This window comes from Lissotriton vulgaris, chromosome 5 (genome assembly GCF_964263255.1).
Source record: "Lissotriton vulgaris chromosome 5, aLisVul1.2, whole genome shotgun sequence".
NCBI classification, from domain to species: domain Eukaryota; kingdom Metazoa; phylum Chordata; class Amphibia; order Caudata; family Salamandridae; genus Lissotriton; species Lissotriton vulgaris.
In genome coordinates, this window is record NC_141693.1 from 1328131887 (window position 1) to 1328157965 (window position 26079).

At 47.1% G+C, this 26079-nt stretch overlaps 1 protein-coding gene across 1 annotated transcript in view; it reads right to left on the reverse strand.

Moving 5' to 3' along the window:
* SRPK1 (SRSF protein kinase 1) overlaps positions 1-17483 on the reverse strand; it is a 353882-nt gene extending 336399 nt beyond the window's left edge. The window contains exon 1 of the mRNA XM_086923257.1: positions 17285-17483. Within this exon, the coding sequence (XP_086779383.1) occupies positions 17285-17480 (196 nt within the window). The 5' untranslated portion in view covers positions 17481-17483. The remainder of the gene's footprint in view (positions 1-17284) is intronic.
* Between the last annotated feature and the right edge of the window lie 8596 nt (positions 17484-26079).

Below are 26079 nucleotides of genomic sequence, written 5' to 3' on the forward strand. Positions count from 1 at the left end.
GGACTCGGTGAATTTGAAGAGTATTTGAACTTCTTGTGGGTCTTACTAGACTTCCTCACTGACTAGTGAGATGAGGAACATCAAGAGGGGCTCCGCAACTAGTCCTGGGGCCTCCCACATGAACAGGACCTCCAGCGTCAGAGTAGACGGACTCAGGAGGCGAGGCGCTTGAAGGATCGCTCCACCTGTGCCTTTGGTTGCATGGTGCAGCAGTTCCCACAAGCTGTAGAGTCCTGTCCTGGCTCCAGGAACCACAAACACATCCAGTGAGTGATCTCTCATCGACATTTGCCTATGACAGACCCCTCATAGTTTGAAACCAGATGGTTTCTTGGGTGACATTCTCACACCAGGAGATGAAATCTCACAAAAAAGGTTGACAAAAAGTTGAAAAGGGCCTGTCAAAAAGTGACTAGGAGTAGCTCTTCCGGATCCAGTCAGACACGGGGGATATTCACAGCGTCCCGCAGCATGCCCTGCCTCATACGCCCTTGTCTACTACACACCCCTCGCCCTGTCGCGTTTCTCCGTCCCATTCGCTCCCCTAACCTATCCTTTTCGCCCGCAGCACTGCAACCAACAGACAACCTTGTCCTGAAGACGATCCCAAATAATTGAGGATCGAAACGCCGTTGACTGTACAGCACATTCATTGGCGCATTTTCTACTGTGGCTACTGCTTAATTGTGAATTGAACACTTAAGTCACTTGATTTGTTCGCTCCACCCAGCCACCCACTGTATGATACTTGGACTCACGTTCGCCTTGCGCCGTTCACGCTGTTTACCCTACCACTTGCGTCGCCAATTTTCACTTGTACACCAAGTATTCCTTTGGTTGTCATATGATTTGTCTAATACAGTGCTTCCTCAACTGTATGAATATGACCTTGTTTTAAATATAAGATGAATAACGACACAAGACCAATTGAATAATCATCTCCTTTATTTCTGATCGTGTAATGCTTTCCACATACATATGTTATTGTCTACCAAACATTACCTGTTGGGACACTGTTTTTTGCTCTACCTTCTCACCCTGATCCTGACCAGGTCTATGGGTTATACTCCTGTAATACTGTAGTGTACAGCAATGGAGACATCACCCCAGACCACTTCAGCACCAAGGACCCAGAGGGGAAACATCAGCCGTAGCGGACAGCAGCTTAGGATGAGGTCTTCGCGCCCAAAGCAAGTCCCAGCTCCGATTTGGAGATTGAAGACAACCTGTCTGCTCAACTGGTCGCACGTACGGTCCCACCTCTCCTACCCGCCTAAAACCACTTGCACTATAAGCAAGCCAACCACAAGGGCCAGACAGATGCGCCTGGGGCTTAGATACAGGTTTCCAGTTAACCACCGCCTTAGGCCTTAGATACAGGTTTCCAGCTAACCACCGCCTTAGGACCATGGACTACTGCTTCTGACTCCACGCCGTCAAGCCACAGCTCGGCAGTGAAGAAAATCCTGAGCCGAAGCACTCGGCACAAACCACCTCTGTGCCAAAATGCCCTTCAGATTGAAAGAAAAACAAATTGCACACATCCAGACCCAACAATAGATGGCAGGAGTGCACAGCATTTTCATCTACAGCTACACATGCCCCAGACAAGAGCTTTTAAAATAACCACAGAGAGGGGCTGGGTAATTTTATTGAGCTGAAATTGCGCGATTCCTCTGAGGTAAAGTGCTTGCATTGCATTTATTTGAAAAGCATATGCTCAAAACAGTGGGAGTGAGCTGGTCATGATGGCAAGCCAATGATCAAGGCTGATTTGTATATTACGAAAAAGCTATGAGAAAAACACGTTAGGATCAATAGGCATTTCTGGGTAGATTATTAGTGCTCTATTTTAAAGCCTACAGAAAAGTATACTGTTCAATAGAATCTCACAGATTACCATAGTAGGCAGGGGTTTGAAATTGCCTAACCCCTTTGATAAACCGTTGGGATAGAAGATTTTCACTGTGACAATCTGTGTTAGGTTGTTTTGGAGGGAGTGCTTTGTTTTGCCAACTGTAATTCTCTATACATTTCTAAATCTGTCGTTGCCTGATGGTTGTTTTGTGGGAAAGCTTTTGCTCAATACAGTGAGCCTGAGTTGGTTATGGTGCTGATCTTATGATAAAGGCTATATGCCCGATTGAATCGCTGGGAAAAGTTACACCAGGTGCGATAAATCTGATCTGTTTATGATGAAAAAGGTATTACAAAGACATTAGGCTTGGTTGGTTTACTGTGAAAAGCTTTTTTTAAGGTCAGTAGGCCTTTAATAGTGGATTGTTATCACATTGTGTTCGACTGTACTCGGGTATTTTCTTACATGAAATCTCACAGATTACCATGTAGGCTTCGGTTTTGGTGTTGGTCAGGCCCTCAGACAAACCCTGGGGTTAGAAGCTTTTCGCTAGGATAATCCTGGTTAAGCTATTTTGAGAGGGGTTTTGTATTTTTTTGCCAAATGTCATTTTGTACATATTTGTAATTTTATAACAGCAAACGTGATGGTTGTCAGCATACACACACTTCAGTAGATTTGTGTTGGCAATGATAGAGGGTATATGTCTTATTGCTTCATTGGGAAATTAAACTAGATTCCATTGCTTAACATTTTTAGGATGCAGTATTGACAAAGCCAGTAGGGCCTGGCTAACATTGTGAAAAGCATGTGCTAATAAGAATGAAGACCTGTTCACCAAGTGCATTTGTAGTACATTATCACTGCTAGCAAGGTTTTAGAAAATGCTACTCAGAAACCTAAGAGTGTAAATCTCCACCTCCATGTCTCCTATATTTTCTATGGGTAGATCCTCACACATGTAAGTCTACAACTTCGATTTATTTCGAAATTAAGTTATTGTGCAAGTCTTATTTTTTTCTACATTAAAAATAAATATAATAAAATAACTTGCATTAAGATTCAACAGTAAAATATTTTTACCGATAAAACTTATTTTTCCCTTTGCTTTCCCATAGGGAGACCTCCACAGAGAGGGTGAAGATCGTCCTATGATAAAGTATAGGAAAAAATAAAAAAGTTTGATAAACTTTATAATAAATTAGCAACAAAAAAAGTCACATTGTCAATTAATTTTATATATTAATTTTAAACTGTAGAACAATAAACACATTGTACAAGACAAATGTATTTTTTTTTACAACTCTTTTTATTGATAAATCGCATAGAAGACACAGCACTCCGTACCCCGGAGGAACCGCAGCAAGTACAGTACATCATAATCAGCGATTCAGTTAACATTAGAAGACATGCCCTCCAACCCCCCACCCCCTTTCCCAACCTCCCTGGGCCCTCCCTTTCCTTCCCACCCCCTGCACAGCGTCTCTCCGATATTGCATAAATTGTTCATACATAAAACAGTGTGTACAACCTCGCCCCCATGTTCCCATCACACCTGCCCCTCCACGTCTCCCATCGGTGCCGGAGGTTCCAGCCACAGGCCCCTGTAGTCCGACCACTTTTTCCATATTTTATAGTGTTTCTTGGGACAGCCTCTGGCTTCGAAACTGGCCGTTCCAATCCCATGCAAAAGTCAAGGCCTTTTTTCCACGCAACCACTTTGGGAGCTCTGGGGTCCTTCCATGCCTGAGCCACATCTCTCTTTGCTACTGTAAGGCCCAGTAAGAGTAGGTGTCTCTCGTAGATGTTGCCCCCCACCCCTTCCAGAACATGAAGTAGCCCTAATTTTGGGGTACAAGGGAGGTCCCATCCCAGCACCTCCGACAGACAGTCCCACACCCTGGTCCAAAATCCCATCAGACCATCACAGCCCCATACTGTATGAAGGAAATCGCCCATGTCGTGGCTACATCTCAGACACGCTGGAGACTCAATCAGGCCTGCCCTCCACAATCTCTCCCTAGTATAGTAGGCACGGTGTAAGTACTTAAACTATATTAGCGCAAGTGCATGGCGATAGCCGCTTTTCTGGGGGAATTCAAGAGCTTCTCGCCAATCCCCTTCCTCCAGCTCCCCCACATCTCTCACCCAGTGATCTCGTAGTGGCTGTAGATCGGAAGAGCAGTGTGTGACTAGTGTCTGGTATAGACAAGATATTTACTTCTCCCCCAGGTCCCCCTTGAACACCTTCGCCTCTATCGGGCTAAATTCGGTCAAGGTATTTAATCCCTCCAGTGTGGGTGTAAGGGCATGCCGAAACAGTAGATACCCAAAGAACTGCGTGCGGGGCATACAGAATTCTTCGCTAAGTTCTTGGAAGGATTTAAGTGCTGTGCCCTTCAGGACATAGCCTAATGTGGTAATTCCTATTAAGTCCCAACCCCGGAAGCCCTGCAACAATGCCAGTGCCGGCAGCTGCCCATTGTGCCAGAGTGGGGTCTCCTCCGTCAGTCTCCCCCACCATCCCATACGACGCAGTGATTGTCGCCAGAGCTGAAAGACCACCTGGGTTGCTCTAGGCAGCCCCTTTCTCAGCCTTGCCGAGTATAAAATAGTGTGCAATGTATCCGGGTCCATCAGGTACCTCTCAAGGGCGTATGCTGGGTCTTCCTTGTCGCTTTACCACCATTTATTCAAGACTACGAGATGGGATGCTTGGTAATAGGACAACATATCTGACGTCACCAATCCTCCACAATACGTGGACAAAAAACAGGTACGTAGGGCCACTCGCGCCGCTCCCCTGCCCCATAAAATTTGGCCTAGAGCTGAGTTGACTTGTCGGAACCATTGCGATGGGATCGGGTATGGGTGATTCTGTAGTTGGTATAAGATGCGGGGGAGGGCGACCATCTTAAATATAGATATTGAGGGGCATCCGGGACCAACACTTCATCTCCTGTGGTACTTTATCCCACACCGGGACAATATTACATTCCCAAGCAATTGCCGGCGAGACCGTCAAGAACACCCCCAGGTATTTGAGACCTCCAGCCGCGATCTGTAGTGTCGATGCCCAAGTCTCAATCCCGGTGCGGTCACCCAGCATCCAAAGCGTGGACTTCCGTGGTTTTAGGTACAGTCCAGAAACTTCTCCAAACATTCTCATTATCTCTAGGACCGGAGGCCCGGACCGATTCACATCTGTAAGGAAGAACAGAACATCGTCCGCATATAATGCGATTCTGTCGGAAGGTCCTGCCTCCCATTCGAAGCCCCGCAGCTGCACATCCATCCGGACCCATGCGGCTAAGGGCTCCATAGCAAGAGCAAACAGGTATGGCGAGAGGGGGCATCCCTGTCGGGTGCCCCACCCTATTGGGAAGGCCTCCGATGTCTCTCCCGCCACCCTCACCGAGGCGGTCAGGTCGGTGTATAGCAGCCGTATATAGGACATAAAATGTGGCCCTAGATTGAGACGTGGGAGGAGCGCGAACAGATTGGTCGAACTCAGGGAGTCAAAGGCCTTGTCAATATCCGCCAGTAGCAGCGCCGCCTGGTCCCCGGTCTTACCCGCTCGCCTCCACTGCCACATGTGCGCGTCTGATGTTGTGCCTCGTCGCTCTTTGAGGCATAAATCCGGCCTGATCTGGGTGGATCAGTTCCGTGATATATGGGAGGAGTCGATTTGCAAGCGTCTTGGCCAATATTTCGGCCTCAATATTTAAGAGGGAGATCGGTCGATAGGACTCGTGTCGGTCTGGGGGCCGTCCAGGTTTGCATAACACCACAATTTCTGCATGCCTCCAGTCCGCTGGCAGAAGGCCATCCTCTCTCGCCGCCTCCAGGGCAGCCTTGTAGTGTAGCCCTAATTGGAGGTGATATCTTTTGAATAACTCACTTGGAAACCCATTTGGGCCCTGGGGCCTTACCGGTATTGAGCTCCCCCAGGGCTGTGCCCAGTTCCTCAGCCGATAGGGGAGCCTCAAGACGCTCCCGTAAGTCGTCCGGGAGCACGCGGGGTAGAAGGTCAGCTATGAATTTGTCAATGTCCAGCGCAGGAAGGTAATCCTGCGGAGCATATTGGGCCGCAAGGTAGTGAGCGAACCTATCTGCCAGTTCCTGCGGGGCTTAAGTTGAGGTACCAGTGTCATCCCTAAGACCTGGCAATACTTGCGCCTGAAACGTGTTCTGGCAGAGCCTATGAAGCATTGTGCTGGACTTGTCGCCCCACTGATAGATCCTGCTCCTTGTTGCCAGCCAGACTTGCCGAGCCTCGTCCAACAGTAGGGGCGCATATGATTGCTGCGCCAGAAGTAGCTGCCCTACCCCCTCCCGGTGACTCGCAGCTCCGCATTGAGTCTCCAACAGCTCCACTGCTGCTGCGGCCTTCACTAGCTCTTTCCGTTTCCGGCGCACTGCTGCACACCAGGCTATATCCACCCCACGAAGCGTGGGCTTCAGGGCCTCCCAAACCGTCCTCACGTCAGACACGGTGCCTAAATTCTCTTCCCAGTAGCGAGCAATAGCCACCCCCATGTGATGCTGATAGGCTTCCTATTGTAAGTTCCAAGCGGAGAGGCGCCATCGAAATGGCTGTCTCCCTTTGTCTAGGGTGACATCTATCACAACTGGAGAGTGATCAGACAGCCCACGCGGGAGGATAACCGCCGAGGTAACCCTCTTCACAACGGCAGTAGGGACAAAAATATAATCAAGTCTCGAAAACGAGTTGTGTACCGCAGAGACATAGGAATACTCTCGTTCATGTGTGTGAAGATAGCACCATGTGTCCACCCAGCCCATGCCCTGCACCATGTCACTCAGTTTGGTGGGGGTATCTGCAATGGGGTCACCTCCGGGCCTAAAACGATCGAGTCGGCATTGTATAACATTGTTCCAATCGCCTCCGATCACTGCCAGTCCCTCCGGAATATCAGCCCATTCTGTAAACAGTTTCTCAATCAGTGCCCACTGTAGAGGAGGCGGGGCGTATACACTCCCAATTATTAGCGACTCTGTGCCTATCATCCCCTGTATGAAAACATATCTACCCTGTGGGTCAGTCCATTGCTTCGTGTGTGTATAGGACAATCTGCGGTGCATCAAAATTGCCACACCTCGAGACCCCCTCCCACCGCTGCATGAAAAACATGGTCATAGCCGTACCTCTGCAGGCTGAGTGCTTTATTGCCCAGTAAGTGTGTCTTGTAGCAGTTGAATGTCCACCTTCTCCCTTTTCCCGAGCCTTAGTACTGCGCCTCTCTTAATCTTATCGAGCATGCCCCGCACATTCCAACTCATCACTTTCATTGAGGCCCTAGTGGGTCTCCGCTCGGAGTCTTCAGCCCCCATCTAGGCGTAGGCACAACAGCAGATATAGCAATGGGCATAGCGGGCATGGACACACCAACAGCATTATTCGAGACAGCCATGTGCAGTACAACTCTTTTCCCCCCCATCCCTTAACCTTCGGTCCCCCTTCCCCCTCCCCCCCCCCCCCAAAACATCCAACTTAGCATCCACTCCCTCAACTCCTCCTCAACCCCCAAGCCTCCCCCTCCCATACCTCAGCAACTTTGAAGTACCTGTCGCGGCATAGGACATCTCTAGCCCCCAACGGGAGACCGGAGACCGTCTATCCCAACGGAGCCCCCCAACTCCCCAACCTATCCCCCAGAAGATCGAACTTCCTTTAACCGGAGGCACATGTCCGCCTTTCAGTCCGTCCCTCCTCACCCAACCCGCTTCCCGTATCTGTAAGTCTATAATCTGCTACACAATATTTCGGTGCTTCTGAAAAGCGTTCATCGTCTCCAGCTAGTCCTTCTATGCCTGCTCACGTTGCCTGCGCTGTGATATATCTCAAAAAGGTAACCTGTGTTCCTTTGCCCCTCACGGATCCACCTTCTGGGTGTCTGGAGGTTCGGTCTCCTCCGTACCTCCCCCCCTTAGCGGGAGATCGTTTCGACGAGTGGGATCTCCAGTTACTCCTACTTCGTGAGCGTCTGGGGGTCCGCGGCGGCACCGCTGAGGAGGATGAATCAGAGTCTCGGGCCGGCGGGGTATGCGGTCTAACTCGTACTGTCTCATCAGTCCAGGTGATCACTTCTTCAGGAGAGTTAAAGAACAGAGTACGTGACTAGTAGACCACTCGTAGGCGAGCCGGATAAAGTAAGGCATATTGGATTTTGAGGTTTCTCAGGCGAGCTTTGGCCGCTGTGAAGGATTGCCGCTGCTGCTGCACCCGCCTTGTATAGTCCGGGAATATCAGAATCCACTGATTGTCGCACATGAGGGGCTCCTTCAATCGGGCTTGTCTCAGGATAGTGTCCCGATCATGGTAATTGAGTAGCTTGGCTATCACCGGCCTTGGGAGCTCGCCAACCGGCGGCTTCTGGGTAAGCGCTCTATGTGCCCGTTCAATGTCAAAGCAACAAGAGAGGGACTCCGGTGGGAGCCAGCCCTCCAACCACCGGGTGAGAAAGGCCTCCATGTTCCCCTTTTTGCAGTGTTCTGGAAATCCAACGAACCGTAGGTTGTTGCCCCGAGCCCGCCCTTCGGCATCCTCTGCCCGGAGCGCCAGGCCCTTCTGTATCCCTTCCATGCAGGCTTCTTTTTTCTTTAATATCGCCACATCGTCTTCCACTCCAGTGATCCTGGCTTCTGCTTCTGTAATACGGGCTACTGCATTTCGCAAGTCTTGGTGCAGTAGAGTGACATCCGCCCCAACGGCCCCTATCTTGGCATCCAACATGTCTCTAGATTGGGTGATCGCCACCAGGAGAGCTGCATTGTCCGCCCCTTGGACCCGATTACTTCCCGAAGCTCCGGTGTTCCCACTTGGGCCAGTGAATTTATCAATAGTTACCTGTTTCGAGGCTCCGTCGCCACTCCCGCCTCTGGTCATGATCTATGGCTGATAGGGTCGGTCTTCGGGTCTCGCCTTTTGTATCTCGTGGCTCCGGCACCTCGCCACCGGGGGGGGCTCTCTTTTTCAAGATGTCGTCTTTCGGGGCCCGCCAACTACTCCCCCTGCGGAGCACCAGGCTCAGACAGCCAAGTGGTCGGCGACCCGGGCCTCACCTAGCAATCCGCGACTCCAAATGTCCGCCCCCGGTGCCTTCCCTGTGGACCCACCACGGCTCCTTGTCTTGAGTCTGTCAACCATGGGGCTCCTACCTCCTTAAGCCAAGACCCGGACTAGTTTATCTATGGCTGATGGGGCGGTCAAACGGATCTTGCCTTATGTATCTCGTCTATTGCGGCGCTCCCAGTGCCTACACGACCATCACATCGCATCCAGGGAGTTCTCCCAGGAGCTCGCCGCGGTTCGACTCAACCGCCGAGCCGGAGGCGTCGCCGACCCAAGATGGCCGCTCCAAGTGCTCGGCCTTGGGCGGCGGCCGCTGCACTCCGCCTCCAGGAGAGGCCCACTCACTCGGGTGGAGCCCTGTCCTCCGCGGTCCGACACGACCGCCGGGGTCTCAGCACCCGCCCCTCCGCTCCCGCCACCTCACTTGGCCGTCTCCGCGCACCTCTGGGTCTGCTCACCGTGTGGGTAGCGCCTTTGGGCCTCAGTCGTGCCTCCGGGCCGCCGCCACCACCTCCGGCCAGCTGATATACGATGCTCCGGTCTCAGCTACGCGGCGTCCATCTGGTTCCACCGCCGCAGTTCCGGATCTACCGGTCTGCGCCGCTAGGTCGCACGGGTCCACGCCTCACCACTTCACGAGGCGGACAGCTCCCGGACCAGCGCCGGTGAGTCTGCTGACAGCTTTCCTCCATCTCTGGGCGTCACCAAACGCGAGGTCCCCTGCGTCACTTCCCGATGCAGGCCACTCCGTCTCCGGGCGTGCTTCCGTACTTTCCGCACCTCCAAATCGTCCCAGAGTCGCTCTATGCCTGCCGGTTACCCTCTGCTGCACCGCACAACGTCGGGACACTCTCGGGTGAGGGGGAAGCAGGATAAATTAGCGGATGATAAATCGGTGGGACGGAGCTCTGTTAAGCTACGTCCGCCATGTTGGCTGCCTTAGCCACGCCCCACAACACTGAATTTTTAATTTTCTTTTTAATTTACATATATCAATTAAAATATTTTTTGAAGTTTACATTAAGAAATAGATTTCCACCTAAAGTGAAAAGAAAGGGTTTTATTAAGCATTAATAGTGAAGTTGAGAAATAAAAGTAATTTGTTTATATACATTCTAAAAATCTGGTGAAAATATCTTCCAATTAAATATTATATATGCTTTTGGATTGATTTTAACACAAAATTATATTAATTTAGGTTTTTAGTTATTTTAAATAATTTACATTTAAAAAAAATTCCTAGGTTGTTTATTTTATGTCCCTACCTCCATTATTAGGTCTCGGCTGGCGGTAGCAGGGGCATTCAAGAGCTTCTAGAAATCAATACGGTTTTGGAAGGGGACTTGAAGCCCCGGCCATCTTTTTAATTAGGTAGCGCCATCTTCCATGCAAAACGCTGGCTTCCGATTGTAAAGGAGGCTCCTTAATCCCTCCTTGTTGCCGCCTTGCCTCCTTTTGGCCCGTCCACCGGGATTGGATCATTTACTAGCGGCATGTTACTATCTCCCTTATTTACAGGGTGAGGACTTTGTCATTCCGGCTGGAGCAAGGAGTACGCTGTGTACTTATTGTCATTCGAGCTTGTTTTTTTTATGTTTCCGTCATGCCGGTCCGGAGGTGCACTCACTGTTCCTATTGCACACAGTGCAAAGAGGTTCGCTTACTTTGCTTGTTTTGTTATAACACGTAACTAGCCCAAGAGCGTAGCGTCCGGAGGTGTACTTGCTGTTCCCGTTGTTTCCCTTCAGTGATTCGATTTCGCCGTCCCATGAAATCTGTGAGCATTTTAATCTGAAAAAGTATGAACATACCGCTGCAGATCGGAAGGCGTTTTTTTAATTACACCTCCGAACAGGGAGCTGGATTTAAAGTCGCGCGGGCTGATGGATATTAATTTTAAGGAACAAGTTTGAAAATAATGAAGTCAAAGAGGAGCGAGATGCAAGAATAACCTGTTCTGTGGCGGATTTTGTAAAAGCGGACTTGTGCTGCTCGTGTTTATGGCCAAAACAACCTACAAAGCGGCGTACCTCATATGTTTTCTTCATAACGATCTTTTTTGCTGCTCTGGAAATGATCAGAGTGGGTCAATATGCGGAAGGCCGCGGACATGACGGGAGTGATTTGAAGTGTGTGAAGGCCAGCCCCTGGTGGGCCCGCACTGACAGTGACCCCATAACACCCTCACAACACCCCGCACTGAGCAATGCCCTTATATAACATAATGGAGCCCCCTCCGGAATGTAATGAGGGGCCCTATGTGTTAATTGCCTCACAGACATCCACTAGCCTGGAGGTTTAAGGTGCGGAGGGGCAGGACGCGTTGGGCTGCTCCCAGGGGCTGCAGAGGTCAGCTTACGCCCCTAACTATACGCCCCTTCGTAGAATGTCTCCTGGGTGACTTTTGCATCTCTTTGTGGCAGTGTTGTGTGTGTGCTTTTTATACTTGCAGTATTTATACAGTGCAAACTCGACTAGAAGTTATCAGAGCGCTTTACATGAGCACAAGTTGCATTACAGACTGGCACATTTATTTTTAGGCAGGGGGCAAGGAAGTGATTTACCCAGAATCACAGGATGCTTGAGCCTTCCGCTAGACTCAGAACCTGGTTCTCCCAAAGTCGGCCGCCCTAGCTGTTAAGCCACTGTTCATCTATTTAAATGGGGTTTGAGTAACACCCCCATCCCCTCCCCTCCCCACACACACTAGACCCGTAACAGTGTGATCAGGCTGTTGCGACTGAAGTCATCTCTTCACTTGTGTGATCTCTTGTGTGAGCAGCGGGTCTTCCGGCACAAATGCCTCGTGGTGGTACCAAGTGGCCAAAGGCAATTCCAGGGTCTGCTTCTCGGCTCATCTCTTTCTTCTTACAGGCAGTAGGGGGTGACCCCCGGCGGTGAATGAGGGCAGAGTTCATGGGTCCCCATCTTGCCCTTGCGTCCCTCTCTAGCTCCCGTCCTCCACAGCTGAGCCTGATCCACCCTTCGGGGTGAGAGCTGCGAGTGCAGTCTGAGGCACAAGCAGAGCGGCCCTCAGTGCCGGCAGCGGGGCCGGGTGTGTCAGAAGAGCTGCACCTCTGAGGTGAGAAAAGCAGCGAGCCAGTGGGGGATGAGAGAGTCAGTGGACAAGAGAGCAACTGACTGAGTTACTAGGAGAGTGGTCGGGATACTCTTCAGTGGGCAGGAAAGTGACAGTCATAGTGAGTCAGTCACTGGCCTAATGAGTAACAAGTGAGTGAGTGAAGGCTGGGTACCTGATGCTGCTGAATGTGAAAGTCAGACAGTGGACTCCTGTGTGAATGTTCCTCGGGTCCCGGAAACAACCGGGCATGGCTTGAACAGAGATTTAAATACTTTAATGAAGATTTCATAAACATACTTTATCAGCCACCAAGGTCATGTGTGTGTGATGACCTGGGGGCTCACAAATCATGAGGATTTGAGCAATATTCTAAAGTTTCTGCTTCAAGTTTGCTTTAGTTTAAACCACATATTGTTATCGTAGTAGGCGCATATCTCAACACAGTTCTCTCGGAGACTGATGTGAAAAAAAGGAAAAGCAAACATGTTTCCAAACAATTAACAAGCATTAAAAATGCAATAGGTCTCGCCTTTTATTATGCTAAAGCCATTTGCTTTGTTATACAATACCATTAGCAAAGAAAATGGCTTTAACTTAATCAAAGGCGAGACCTATTGCATTTTCAATGTTTCTCTATGGGAGGGTACTGCAGTATAAGTGGTTAGCCATGTATGGTGCTGGACTTACTACTGTTTTTTTGGGTATTAGTAACGTATACTTTTAAATTTCGCTCCACTCCATAACTCCTTGTTTAGTCACTTTATGCTTGAATCTTGTGAATAGCCACATTCGGTAAAGTTACTCACGAGCGTTAAGGGTAAATTGCCAGTTGAGTTGCTCACAAGTGTAACACACCTGTGTGAATTATCTGACAAGTTTTTTAGGGTGACTTATTATTTTGTACTAATGTTCTTAAGGCAAGTATTTTGCTATGTGGACTCTCACAGATTACCCACAGCAGGCCCGAGTTTTGGTGCTGGGGACCCACTCCAACCAAACATGGGGATAAAAGACCTGCATTGTCATAATCCTTATTAAGCCCTCATAGAAACAATTTTAAATTGTTTGGACAGCTATAATTTTGATATTATTTGCAATTTTATTTGTTAACCTAATGTCGGTTTTGTGGGAAAGCTTATTCTCAATATAGTTGGTGTGAGCTGGTTATGGTGACAAACCAATGATAAAGGCTTTAGTCGAATTGTTTGTGGAGAAAAGTCTGTTCGGATGCAATAGGTCTGATTGTGTATAATGGAATTGAAATGTGTGTTTTAACGCCAATAGGCATTGAAGGGTGGATAGTTTCTGCACTGTGTTGAAGCCTGCAGTGATGTACCTGGTTAAAATCTTTGGAGGAAAGGGTTTTGGAGCCAGTTACCCCCTTTGACAAATTGAAGGTGTAGAAGATCTTAATTGTAATATTTATTGCTAGAATCGCAACAGACCGCCTGTCAGGCTTTTTGTTTTCCAGGATCTTGTAATAAAAAAATATTCACTAAAAAGGCAAACACTTAAACAAATATATACAAATACAAGAGATCTGGATGACATTGGTTAGATTTTATTGATGTTGGGCCCACTGGAACTTCAGATTCCACTGTAAAAGCCTGCATGTGACACGTGTCTTACAAGGGAGAAGCAGGATGCTAAGAGTCCCAGAAGTCTCAAAGCTACTCTCACCATGATCCAGGACAGAGGCTCACACATCATGATCACAGCCTGAATGTCCTACACTCACTGTGGCAAGGTCCTGACCTGCACTGTGTCCAAGACAGCCACAATGAATGAAGCGCCTTTGTGAAGAACTCAGGTGCACCTTCAGCTCATTGATGGTGAACCTCAACAAATTCAGGAGGTTCACTGTCTGTATGTAGATGGGCAAAAGGGGAGGCAGTGCATAACCATGTTGAACAACTTTAAAGTCTAATCTGTATGATGTAATGGATTGCCATTACACCATACATACAATGGATGCCCCCCGCCAACCCATCCCACTGCAAGGGCATGCCCCACTAAATGCAAATTAAAGTGGTATGGTAGCTGTTGCAGCAAGGAAAGAGGAATGATGTCCCTGCTTGCCCATGTACTGGCTGCCAGACCCACGCTCACAGCCTCGAAAGCACAGGGGTGACTGCTGTACTGCCTGGGGGGATTGTTTACGCATATACGCCAACCCTCTGAAATAGCCTCCAAACTTTTTAAACTGGTGTGGAAACTGTGTCTGTGAGGTCAACAGACAAGATATGAAGCATAGCTCTACTTCCCTTAAGGGGCTCCAACGCAGAGTGCACACTCAACTAAAAGGCATGACTCAAAGGAAATAACTATGAGGGAGGCATGTACATCACTGGAAAATCCTGTAGAATGCATACATACAGGTCAATAAAGTGCAACACTAGTGCCAACTTCTCTCACCAGCTGATCAGTAGTATCCAGAACAGTCAGATAACATTTAGTGTTTAGCTGCATCTGGTCTATCATCAAGTGTTTGAGAAAAAGAAGACTCCAGGTTTTCCAGGACTGCTAGCAACATCTCTGTAGTCATGTTACACAGGACATGTGTACAGCAACCAAGCAAACAAAAATTTACCAACTGCAATACCAGGGTGGCAGAGGAAAAACATAAGCTTGCCAAAAGCCTCAAACCACTTGGATTCTCTATTCAGGAGTGGTAGGAATGAGTTGGGAATCACTTTACTCATTCAGGCCAGTACCACAAGTCTCTCTCTGGAATAGGATGTTTGGTAAGATAATTAGGGTCGCCAGAAGCCATTCTCTAAAATCTGGCTCCCGGCAGGCTACATGTGGGCAGGAACAAGGATTCGACCAAGTGGCCATCAAGGTAATAGGGCCTTGTTAAAAAGGGAGCAGGGGCTCAGAAGTAGCTGGCCTAGGGGGCAAAATTGAAGTCAGGATGTTCATTCTGGTCTTAAATTAAGGAAAATGTACATCCAGATCATTAGGTGCCCTCTAGACAACAAATATATGATGACATCCCGCATTCTTTTTCCCCGCAGGGAATCACAACGCGGTCGTAACCACGACTGCGTTGTGATTCCGCATACCATTACTCCGCAAGTAGGAACAACGACTTGCGGAGGGGAGCGCTGGAAGTTGGAAAAGTATAATTTACTATTCCAACTCCAGTCTTTGCGGACACTAGGGAAGGTGTTGGATTTTAAATCCAACTCCTGACCCCCCATCCCCCCCCCCCCCACTCCCCCCTCCCTCCCTCTCTCCCCCACCACCTCCGGAAGACGTCGTTCCGGCTTGCGGAGTAATGGTATGCGGAATCACAACGCGGTCGTGGTAACAACCGCGTTGTGATTCCCTGCGTGGAAAAAGAATCGTGGTAAACGCTGTTTACCCCAGACAACAAACGCAAGCAGGCACTTTCCTCAGTTAGTGTCAAATGGCGAGGAGAGAGAAAGCCATTCCCATCACAATCGTCACCGTCCTTGGCAGTCCCTTGCTGAGTGTCAGAGGTAAAAATGTAATGGAGCCTATGCTGGAGTGTACATCCTCCAAAAGGCACCTGGGTCAGAGTGCATGACAACAGACTGAACTGTTGTTTCTTTCTTAGCACAAAATTGATCAATAACTAGCCGGTGCCTGACACCAATATCAGTCCTGGATCCTCTTCCGCTGCCAGTAGTGTTGATACCAGCAGTGATATGGAAGGAACTGGCACAGGTCTCAGAGCCAAAAAGCCTTTACTGGTGTAGGTAAGTGACCCTAAGAATGGATTTGCTGACTATCTGCAATCGAGGCCTCTGTGTTTTTTGAGTTCCCGAATGCTCGCCAGAGGGAACCGCAAGCACACCAAAAATCTGCAGCATGGCCATCTTCAATGCTTTAATCTGCGGTGATGTCGCCCATGGCATGAGAATCTCAGGGCACATAGGGAACAAATGAGGAATTGGCGTTGCCACCGAAAACCTGATAGGTGTACAGGCTAATATTGTGACATGCTCCTACCTTCTGTTTGGGTTCAGAGTGGCAGGATGGGTTCAAGACCCGCTTGTTTTTTTTACTTTTGCACTTGAACTTTGATTTAGTCTTAACCGTAGACTTCAAGAGCAAACAGGAACAGTCTCAGAAGAGGTACTGAGCCCACGATTATGACTTGGAGAGGGACTATCGCAAAGTGTGACGTCTTATGTTTGGTAACGTACATCTTTGCCTCCTAGTTCCAGATCACCTTCGGGTGCATGATGGCTCATTTATTGCACAACTTGGAGGTGTGGCCTGAGCCCAGACTCCAGAGACACCTCATGCAAGTCATAGATAGACTATTATTTTCTGCAGTCGTAAATGGTTTGAGACTAGTCATTTTGGCTAGGGACATTATTCCCTAGCACACTGGAATTCATTTTAGAAGTCGTCCAAGGCCTGACAATATTGGGATCAGAGATCCTTGTCCACATTAGAAAATGCAGGGAAGGAAAAAAAAAAAACAGACCTCAGCATGCAACTGTTTCACTTATAGATGGCTCCAATCCAGGACAGAACGGAGCCAACGCAGAGCTACACGGTGCCGCCTACTGGCATTTGGTGGCAATGGTGAAAGAATTATCCGGATCCAGCCTGGTGCCTGGGAGACATTCCAAAGTTAAAGAATCTGAAGTTTAAAGCATACATCAGAAAATGGTTTTAAATGTGGCATTATACTGGAACTTTAAAACAAAGACATACTATGTAAAATACAACTGGAAGAAGGCTACCAGTTGTCTTGTTTAATTTGGGATTTTTTGCAAACATATGCCCCGACGTTTAGGTGGTAGCATTAATTATTTTTCTATTTTAATTCTTTCAATTTATCTTGCAAGTGTTGTTGAGTTTGTGTGTATGTTTGGTACTGGTTGTATTAGCAGGTGAACATAAAAACGGGTCAGTGGTGGATGAATGGATGCATGAGTGCAAAAATCAGTGACAGAGCGAGCATATAATGACTCCTGAGTGCCAAAACCCATTAATGATTCAAGAGGCACTTTGATTTATACACCAGACTTATAGGCATTGCCAATTCTTTTTCTTTAAGCCATTAAATTAGTCTATTGTATATACAGAAAAGGGCTACTTCTTTACCCACGTGCACCGAACCTTTCTAAACCACTTAAAATTACCAGAGAAAACACCACCAATGTTGGGGGCTGAATAGGTTTAAAAAAAGGCCTTAAGCGTTTAGTGGTCTTGGCAATCACACAGATTATTTTACAGACTATAATGTTCTTTGAAACATCCATACCATCTTCCTCTTCTTCTGTCACCTCACTTCCAGGGCTCTGCAGTAGCGGTACCGGAGTGAGCAAACCATCTCCTCGGTCTGTGACTTGCTCTGTTGGAGCCTTTTCCATCTCTTCTATTTCCTGAATGCGCTTCTCTAGCAGTTCTGCTTGACGCTTCTGTTTTTTTTTCAGTTTCTTCTTTTTATTCTTTGACATTTTGGCAGCCTGCACAGAGTAGCATAAAAATAAATACAAGTTACTTGTCTACTTTTTTTAATTTGGGAGAACTGTTGATCTCATTTAGGTGCATGACAAACTGGTTTTCCAAATAACTATAGAAACCACACTGTCTTAAACTTCAGAATAGACAATTTTTTAATAATCCAACACAGCATGTAGCAGAGGATACTATAAACAGACTACAGAAATGTTGAGTACTATGCCATTTGCAGACCAAAGTGATGAAAGACACATTTCAGTTTAAATAACTTTGATAAACTACCTCTTATCATAAAAATTAAAATTTAACAAATATCAATTTCACTTTTCAAATAAAGTCTTTCTAAAAAGGACAGCGTGATTAAGACTCAAAATATCACCATTTTATTTATCTTAAAAGTTTTATATAGAGCAAACATGACCCCTTCAGGTATCACATTGTTACCGGTCAGAACATTTCTCTGTCAGAAGCCAATGAAGTTTAAAAAGCAACTTAGAGACAGGGCAAAATGTAGGCAGATGAAAAGGTAATCTTGCAGCTGCATTCTGAACAATCTGCAGCATATTTTTTTTAAAACCTGGTGACGCCCTGATAAAGAATGTTACAATAGTCAAGTTGCGAGAAGAATATTTGCCAAAGTTGGGGATTGAAAAAGCCAGTAATCGATTTAAGGCTGCTGAGAGTACCAAAAACATGTTCCCAACAGTGCCTTGACTGGTCACTCAAATGATAATTCACCATCAAGCCAGACATCAACATTTTTTACAGCAAATTTCGGGTTGGTAGTAGACCCAAACACTCTCAGACACCAGTGGTCACCCCAGACTTGAGAGTGCTTCCCTAGCAGGAAAGATTCAGTTTTATTGGCATTCAACATCAGATGCATTCTAATTGATTAGCAACAGTGGTCGTAGACCCTGCTGACAGAGATAAGCTGAGTATCATCTGCGTACGATACCAAAGACATCCCAAAAGCTGAGCCTTGAGGGACGCAGCGCTCTAAAGGTCTTTGCAAAGATGAGGGGGGGCATATCAATTGAAAAGAAAGAATACGCTACTTACCAGTATGCATATGTTCTTGGCATATAGGGCTTCTGACATTCATATCTGTACATAGACCACCGCCTAGTGTTGGGTCCGGATGATTGCACTTTGTTGTCCTGGAAGAGTCTTCGTCCTATCACGAGATAGGTGACTCCTCCCGTGGACTACAGTGCGCATGGGCATCTTCTCCATCCTCAGATTGTTTTTCGCCAGTGTGGCAGAGATGGCGATAGTAAAGTAAGAGATGGCCATGCAAAAGATAATGCTGCAGCTGCAACAGGCACCGGGGAGGAGGGCGGGCGATATGAATGTCAGCAGCCCTATATTCCAAGAACAGATGCATACTGGTAAGTAGCATATTCCGTTCGTGGCATGTGAGCTGCTGAATTCATATCTGTGCATAGACTGTATAGCAGTATCTCCTCTAAATGTGGTTACCAGTGCCAGCTGCAGCAGTTTAAAATAAAGAGTTTTGAGGAGAGCCTGGCCTACAGCAGCTTTCTGCTTTGCTTGTACGTCTACACAGTAGTGTTTTGTGAAAGTGTGCATAGTAGACAATGTGGCTGCTCTACATATGTCTTCAAGAGGAATATTTCCTAGGAAAGCCATGGATACCCCCATTTTGCACGTAGAGTGTGCTCTTGGTGGGACAGTTAACGTGCGTTTAGCTTTTTGATAACATATTTGAATGCATTTAACTATCCATCTGGCTATTCCTGACTTTAATATGGGATTTCCTTTATGTTGTGGTGAAAAAGCAACAAATAATGGTTTTGTTTTTCTGATTGATTTAGTTCTGTCCACATACTAAAGCAGAGCTCTCTTTACATCCAGTGTGTGTAGGGCTCTTTCAGCTACCGAGTGTGGATTTTGGAAGAACACTGGCAGTTCTATTGATGTATTAATATGGAAAGTGGATATGACCTTTGGCATGAACTTCGGGTTTGTTCTAAGTACTACCCTGTTAGCATGTATCTGCATGAAGGGTTCTTGAATTGTTAGTGCTTGTAGTTCGCTAACTCGCCTGAGTGAAGTAATGGCAATCAAGAATGCCACCTTCCATGTTAAGAATTGCAATTCGCATGAATGTAGAGGTTCGAAAGGAGGTCCCTTGGGTCTGGTGAGTACTATATTTAGATTCCAGACTGGTGAAGGTGGGCGTTTTAGAGGAATCGCTCTTTTGAGACCCTCCATAAACGCCTTGATTGCTGGTACCCGAAACAGTGAAAGGTGTTGTCTGTTTTGGAGATATGCTGCTATAGCAGTAAGTTGTAGTCTTATAGAAGAGTATGCTAGGTTGCATCTTTGAAGATGCAGTAGGTAACATATAATGTTTTGTATGGAAGCATCTAATGGGTTGATTTGGTGATTGTTGCAGTAGATGACCAATCTCTTCCATTTAGCTGCATAGCATGCTCTAATAGTTGGTCTTCTTGCCTCCTTAATCATATTCATACAGTCTGGAGGCAAGTTAAGGTATACAAATTCTAAGACTTCAGGAGCCAGATCACTAGGTTCATCCGATTGGGATCTGGGTGTCTGATTTCTCCATGGTTCTGAGTTAGAAGAGGGGGTGCGAGGCGTAGCCTTTGAAGAGGGACTACTGAAAGCTCCTGGAACGTTGTGTACCATGGCTGTCTCGCCCATGTGGGAGCAACTAGGATCATTGTGAGTGACTGTTGCCGTAATTTGTGTGCCACCAGCGGAATCAGTGGTGCTGGGGGAAAAGCGTACGCAAATCTGCCTGACCAGTTCATCCATATCGCATTGCCCTGTGACAACAGATGTGGGAACCTGGCAGCAAAGTATTAGCATTTTGATTTTTCTTTTGTGGCAAACAGGTCTATCTCTGGGTGACCCCACTTCTTGAAGAATGGCTGGAGAACTTGGGGGTGAATTTCCCATTCGTGCAGTTGTTGGCTGTGTCTGCTGAGCAGATCCGCTATTTGATTGTCTTTTCCTGGGAGGTGTTCTGCCAGGAGAAAGATGTTTTTTGGAATTGTCCACTTCCATATGCTCTGTGCCAAGTGGGACAGCTGTTGGAGAGTGTGTTCCTCCTTGTTTCTGAATATAGTACATGGCTGTCATGTTGTCCGTCCGGATCAACACAGTCTTGTTGCACAAGTATTTCTGGAAAGCTTTCAGGGCTAGGAATATTGCTAGCAACTGTAGTTGATTGATATGCAGTCTCTTTTGTTTGATTGTCCAGAGCCCTTGTACTGTGTATTGAAGTAGGTGGGCTCTCCAGCCTGTCAGTGATGTGTCCGCTGTTAGTACTAGTTGTGGAACCGGTTCTTGGAACAGTCGGCCCTTGGAAAGGTTTTGTGGGTTCCACCACTGCAGAGAGTTGTAAGCACGACTGTCTACCAACACTAGGTCTTTTAGTAGTCCTTGAGCTTGGTTCCACTCTCTTGCAAGGCACTCTTGCAGTGGACGCATTTGAAGTCGGGTATGGGGGACAATGAATATGCAAGAGGCCATCATGCCTATGAGCTGCATGAAGACTCGAACTGGCAAAGAGTGTTTTGGCAGAAATTTGCGAATGAGCACTTGCATTCTGGTTATCCTCGCCGAGTTTGGATATGCCTTTGCCACTAAGGTATCTATGGTAGCTCCCAGATATTGTTGTGTGTGGGATGGTTGTATGTGGGATTTTTAGTAGTTTATTGAAAAACCTAGGCTGTGTAGCAGCTGAAGTGTCCGAGATGTGTCTTTTAGGCACTGTTTGTATGATTTTGCTTGTATTAGCCAATCGTCTAGGTATGGAAACACGTGGATGTGTTGCCTCCTGAGATGTGCAGCTATTGTCGCTAGGCATTTTGTAAACACTCATGGAGTGTGGTTACCCCGAAGGGGAGAACCTTGAATTGGTAGTGTTGACCTTCTATTGTGAACCTGAGATATTTTCTGTGAGCTGGATGGATGGGTATGTGAAAACACGCATCCTTGAGGTCCAATGTTGCTAGGAAGTCTCCTTGCTGGAGCAACGGGAGCACTTGCTGTAGTGTGATCAGTGCTCCGACAGTATGTATTGATTATGGGGTCTGAGGTCCAATATTGGTCTGAGGGAACCGTCCTTCTTGGGAATAAGGAAGTATAGTGAGCATACTCCTGTCCCTTGGTGTTGGAAAGGGACTGGTTCTATGGCCCCCGTTTCCAGCAAGCATTTCACCTCTTGTTGTAGCAGGGTGATGTGTTCTTTTTAAATAGGACGTTGTCTGGGTGGTATGTTTTTGTGGAGTAGAAGTGAGTTCTAGGCAATAACCATACTGGATAATTTGTCTCACCCACCTGTCTGTGGTAATTGTGTTCCAGACTGGTAGGAATTGTTGGATTCTGCCTCAGACCGGTGTTAAATGGTCTGAGGTAGTGTGATGTAGTCACTGTTTTGCGGCAGTGGAGGCTCTGGTGTTATTGCCTCCACGTCCTCTTCCCTTATTATTGTTGCCCCTATAACCTCCTCTGTTGGAGTTCTTGTTAAAGGAACCTTTGCTTTTGTATGTGGACGAGGATTGTGAAGTATTGCCCCGTGTAGCTGCTCTGTATGAGGAGCGTCGAAAGGAACCTCTGTTGTTGAAACTGCAATGTGCCCATTGATTTTGCTGTTTCTGTATCTTTTTTCATTTTGTCCAAAATGGTGTTGACTGCAGGGACAAAAAGGAAGTCTTGGTTGATTAGTTGGTTAAGAATGGTGGATTGCACCTTGTTCTTAAAGCCAGAAATACGTAGCCATGCATGTCTTCGTAGTAAGACGCTAGTGTTAATGGACCTGGCAGCAATGTCAGCTGCGTCAAGCGCACATTTAATAGAGGCGTTTGTAATTAATTTCCCCTCCTGTATGAGGTCATTAGCTTTGGCTTTGAAAGGCTAAGGCAGGTGTTGCATTAAACTTTCAAGCTGGTCATAGTTTGCTCTGTCGTAACGAGCTAGTAGAGCTTGTGTATTTTGCTGTTCTCCATAAATTGTAAGCCTGTGATGCTACCCACGAGGTGGAGCTTCTCCTGTTGTCTGTTGCGTGTATTAGCCACTACTAGTGAGTCTAATGGTAACTGACCTCTGATGTGAGTAGGGTCTGTAGGGGCTGCTCTATATTTCTTTTCAATCCTGGGATTGATTACACGTGCCCTGGCTGTATCTTTAAATATATCTGGCGCATGTTTTAATACCCCTTTTAACATAGGAAGCGTCCTGACATTCTTTTCTGAAGTAGGGAATGTATCAAATAAAAAATCTTCGTCTATAGGGTATTGTGCATGTCTACGTTGTGGTACTGCACTGCCCTATCTATTAGCTGGTTGAAGACAATGGTGTCGTCAGTAGGTGACGGCTTTGTTGGGTATGAGGCGGTGTCGGGGATGGGATGCGTGTCATATGGATCAGTAGATTCACCCGATGGTTCATCTTGAGGGTTAGGATCCTCTGGATAGTCATAATCATGTTGAGGATCTCCCCCTGTGTCACCCTCATTGTCCCCAGAGTACATAGGAGAGTAAGGAGCAAAAGGCGTAGTAGGCATAGTAGGATAGAAAGGAATGAAAGGTCTGGAGGGAGAAGTCCCAAAGTCCTTTTTCTTTAGGGGAATGGGGGAATGAGAGTCCGTGTCCAATGGCCTCTTCTTCCTGTGTAGGATTGTGGCTTTACCAGTCTCAGGGTTTATATACATTTTTGCCTGATCTTCTGATGGATCTGGATGGAAGAGTTCTTCTTCCACTGTCCGTGGCTGTGTCTTAGACTTATTTGGCTTAGTCTTTTTTGGATCGACTATTGCCTTCGGGTCGATAACCTTTCTTGGTTCGATGACTTTTGGCGCCTTATTGCTCTTTCCCGGCTCGGCCTCTTTATCCGGGACGACGAGTGATTGCGGATCAACCGGATCTTTAGGTTCGATACGCTTTTTGTGCTCGACAGGTTTTTTAGGTTGACTGTCTTTTGTCGAGTCGATGACTTTTTTTTTGGATCGACTGGTGTTTTAGGAGCACTTGTTTTTGGTTCGATGCCTTTCTTTGGTTCAATAACCTTCTCTGGCTGGACCACAGGCTTCAGCACGACGCTCTTTGTGTCGTCGACATTCTTTGGTTCAACGCCCTTCGGGTCAGCGGCTTTCTTTGGTTCGGCGCTGCTCTTTGGTTCTGCGCCCTTTGGCTCGACGGCCTTCTACGGGTCGACGCCCTTAGGCTGTACGGCCTTATTCGGTTCGACGCCCTTCGGGTCGACGACTTTACTAAGTTCTAGAACCTTCTTTGGGATAACGTTACTTGGACCTGGGGTCTCTGAAGGCTTAATCTTTGTTTTCGGAGCCGAGCCCGAAGGCGGGGCTGCTGAATGATGTTTTGGATCTTGGCTAAGGCCTTTAGGCGATGCCTCGACCGGAGCCTTCGGTAACGGGGTAAACGGTGTCGGGGGCAGTGTACTCCCGATTTGCCCCGGTGGAATTTCGTCATTGGAGTCAGAGTAGTCCTCGATGGTGACGATCTCTAGATCCGAATCTTGCGCTTCTGGAAGATGTTGTTCATCCTCGCAGATGTTGTCTGGTTCCGGTGCCTGTCCTGCATCTCTTGCCTAGCGGCCCGTCGAATCCATGTGGTCTGGTGATAGGCACTTGTTGCATACTGTGTGTTTGTCAGTATGCGGGAACTTTGAGTGGCATTGTGGGCACCTTACAACGGGTTCCTTTCCATCGACAGCAGGCCCACGTGGCATCGAGAAGGCCCAACGGCCCGCGTCGACGCCAGAGTCGAGATGGAAAGCGTGATCGAGTCAAGAAGTACTGAGCGAGAACAATGCCGTCGAAGTCGAAGGCCTTTTGGCCTCTAGAAAAGTTTAGTTTCGATTCCGAAGTTGGAGTATAGGAATAACATCCGAACCCAATGGCGGAAAAAAACAATCTGAGGATGGAGAAGATGCCCATGCACACTGTAGTCCATGGGAGGAATCACCTATCTCGTGATACTTCGAAGACGCTTTCAGGACAACAAGGTACAATCATCTGGACCTAACACTAGGCGGCGATTTATGCTCAGATATGAATTCAGCCGCCCACATGCCTCGAACATGCGTTTTATTGATGTTTTTTGAAAACCTCAAGAGGTGTGTTAACACGCACTTTGGAATTTAGTCCTTGCTTACGAGAAGCAAGGCTGGCAGTAACTGCACCTCTTGTACTGCCAGCCTTGCAAGGACTAGAAATACAAAGTGAGTGTTTAGGCACCACTTGCAGCTTTTCAAAACCAATTAATAAAGGGCATTGTCATTTACAATGGCAACAGCTCATACTCTCACAAATGCAAGGCCTATTGCACTGCAAATTCTTGTTTAGAGTGTTGGCTACATTTAAGGAGGAGACGTTTATGGAAGATTTGTAGCGTCCAATGATGCTTATTGTGGACCAGCCACAACAGTACGTTTGCATGTTGGATGTGGGGATACACTGGGTGAATGTAGTACAAAAGGGAAGCCTGTGGTAGCATGCTGGCATAGCGATTCAAATTCTCCCTCCTGAAGAGTATATGTATGGTGTTAAGCGGGCATTATGAGGCAGTGTGTGCTTCTGGCGTACTTGAGTACCTAGTGGCATACTATGGCTGTCAACATAGCGCGTGTGTGCGTATAAAGGGAGACAGCATGCATTTGTGCTCACTGCAGGCAACGTTTGTGATATTAGGAACATGAACAGTAAAAACCTGCCTAGCAGAAATAAAACAGGCCACAAACAAAACATGGCTTTCATTCTGACCTGTTAGACTGGCATTTCAGGCACTGCCTGATTGTCTTTTAGGGCAGCAGGGAAAGTGTAAACATGGACAGTGTGTGTGAGGACATACTAGAATATTGTATGTCTGTAAAGAGAAGTGTGTCCATGTGGGCAGAGACATGACCTACACGTTCCAGCAGGAAGCCCGATTTTTGTGTCCATACACAAAACATGTGTGCATGCAATAGTAGTGAATGTGTGCATGTAGTTAGCATGTTTGTATAAGGAAATTGAGTCTGTGCATATATCAAGAGTGTGCGTATATCATAAAAGTGAGTGGGTGTGTGCAATGTTTGTGCACTTGGATAAATAGTATGTGTGCGTGCTTACTGCCATAGTGAGTGGCTGTGTGCAGGCGCATAAAGAAAGAAAGCATTCAGACACTGAGTCTAGGAGTATATATCTGTTTGTGAAAAAGTTGAGTGGTGGGTATTTGGGATGAATTTGTGTTTGTGGGACTACCTCTGCCTCTTTCCACACAGTGCGTGTATTTGGTACATTTCCTTATCACAAAGACTTGTTTTTCGACGTCTGAGTTAAAATGTATAGATTAAGCAATAGGCTTCTAGGGCCATAGATACACAAGAGTTTACAATCCAGCATAACATATAAATGTCACCTTGGGGTCATGTGTGGAACAATTACTAGATTTTAATCCTACTTGTTGCAACTTTTCCCACGTAACCTCCCCCGACGATAACCCCCACGCCCACCCTTTCACCCTTTGTAGTGATGGAAAGAGAGCTTGCAAGCTTTCGACCCAATCCCCCTTCCTTCAGACACCTCAACAATACCCTTCC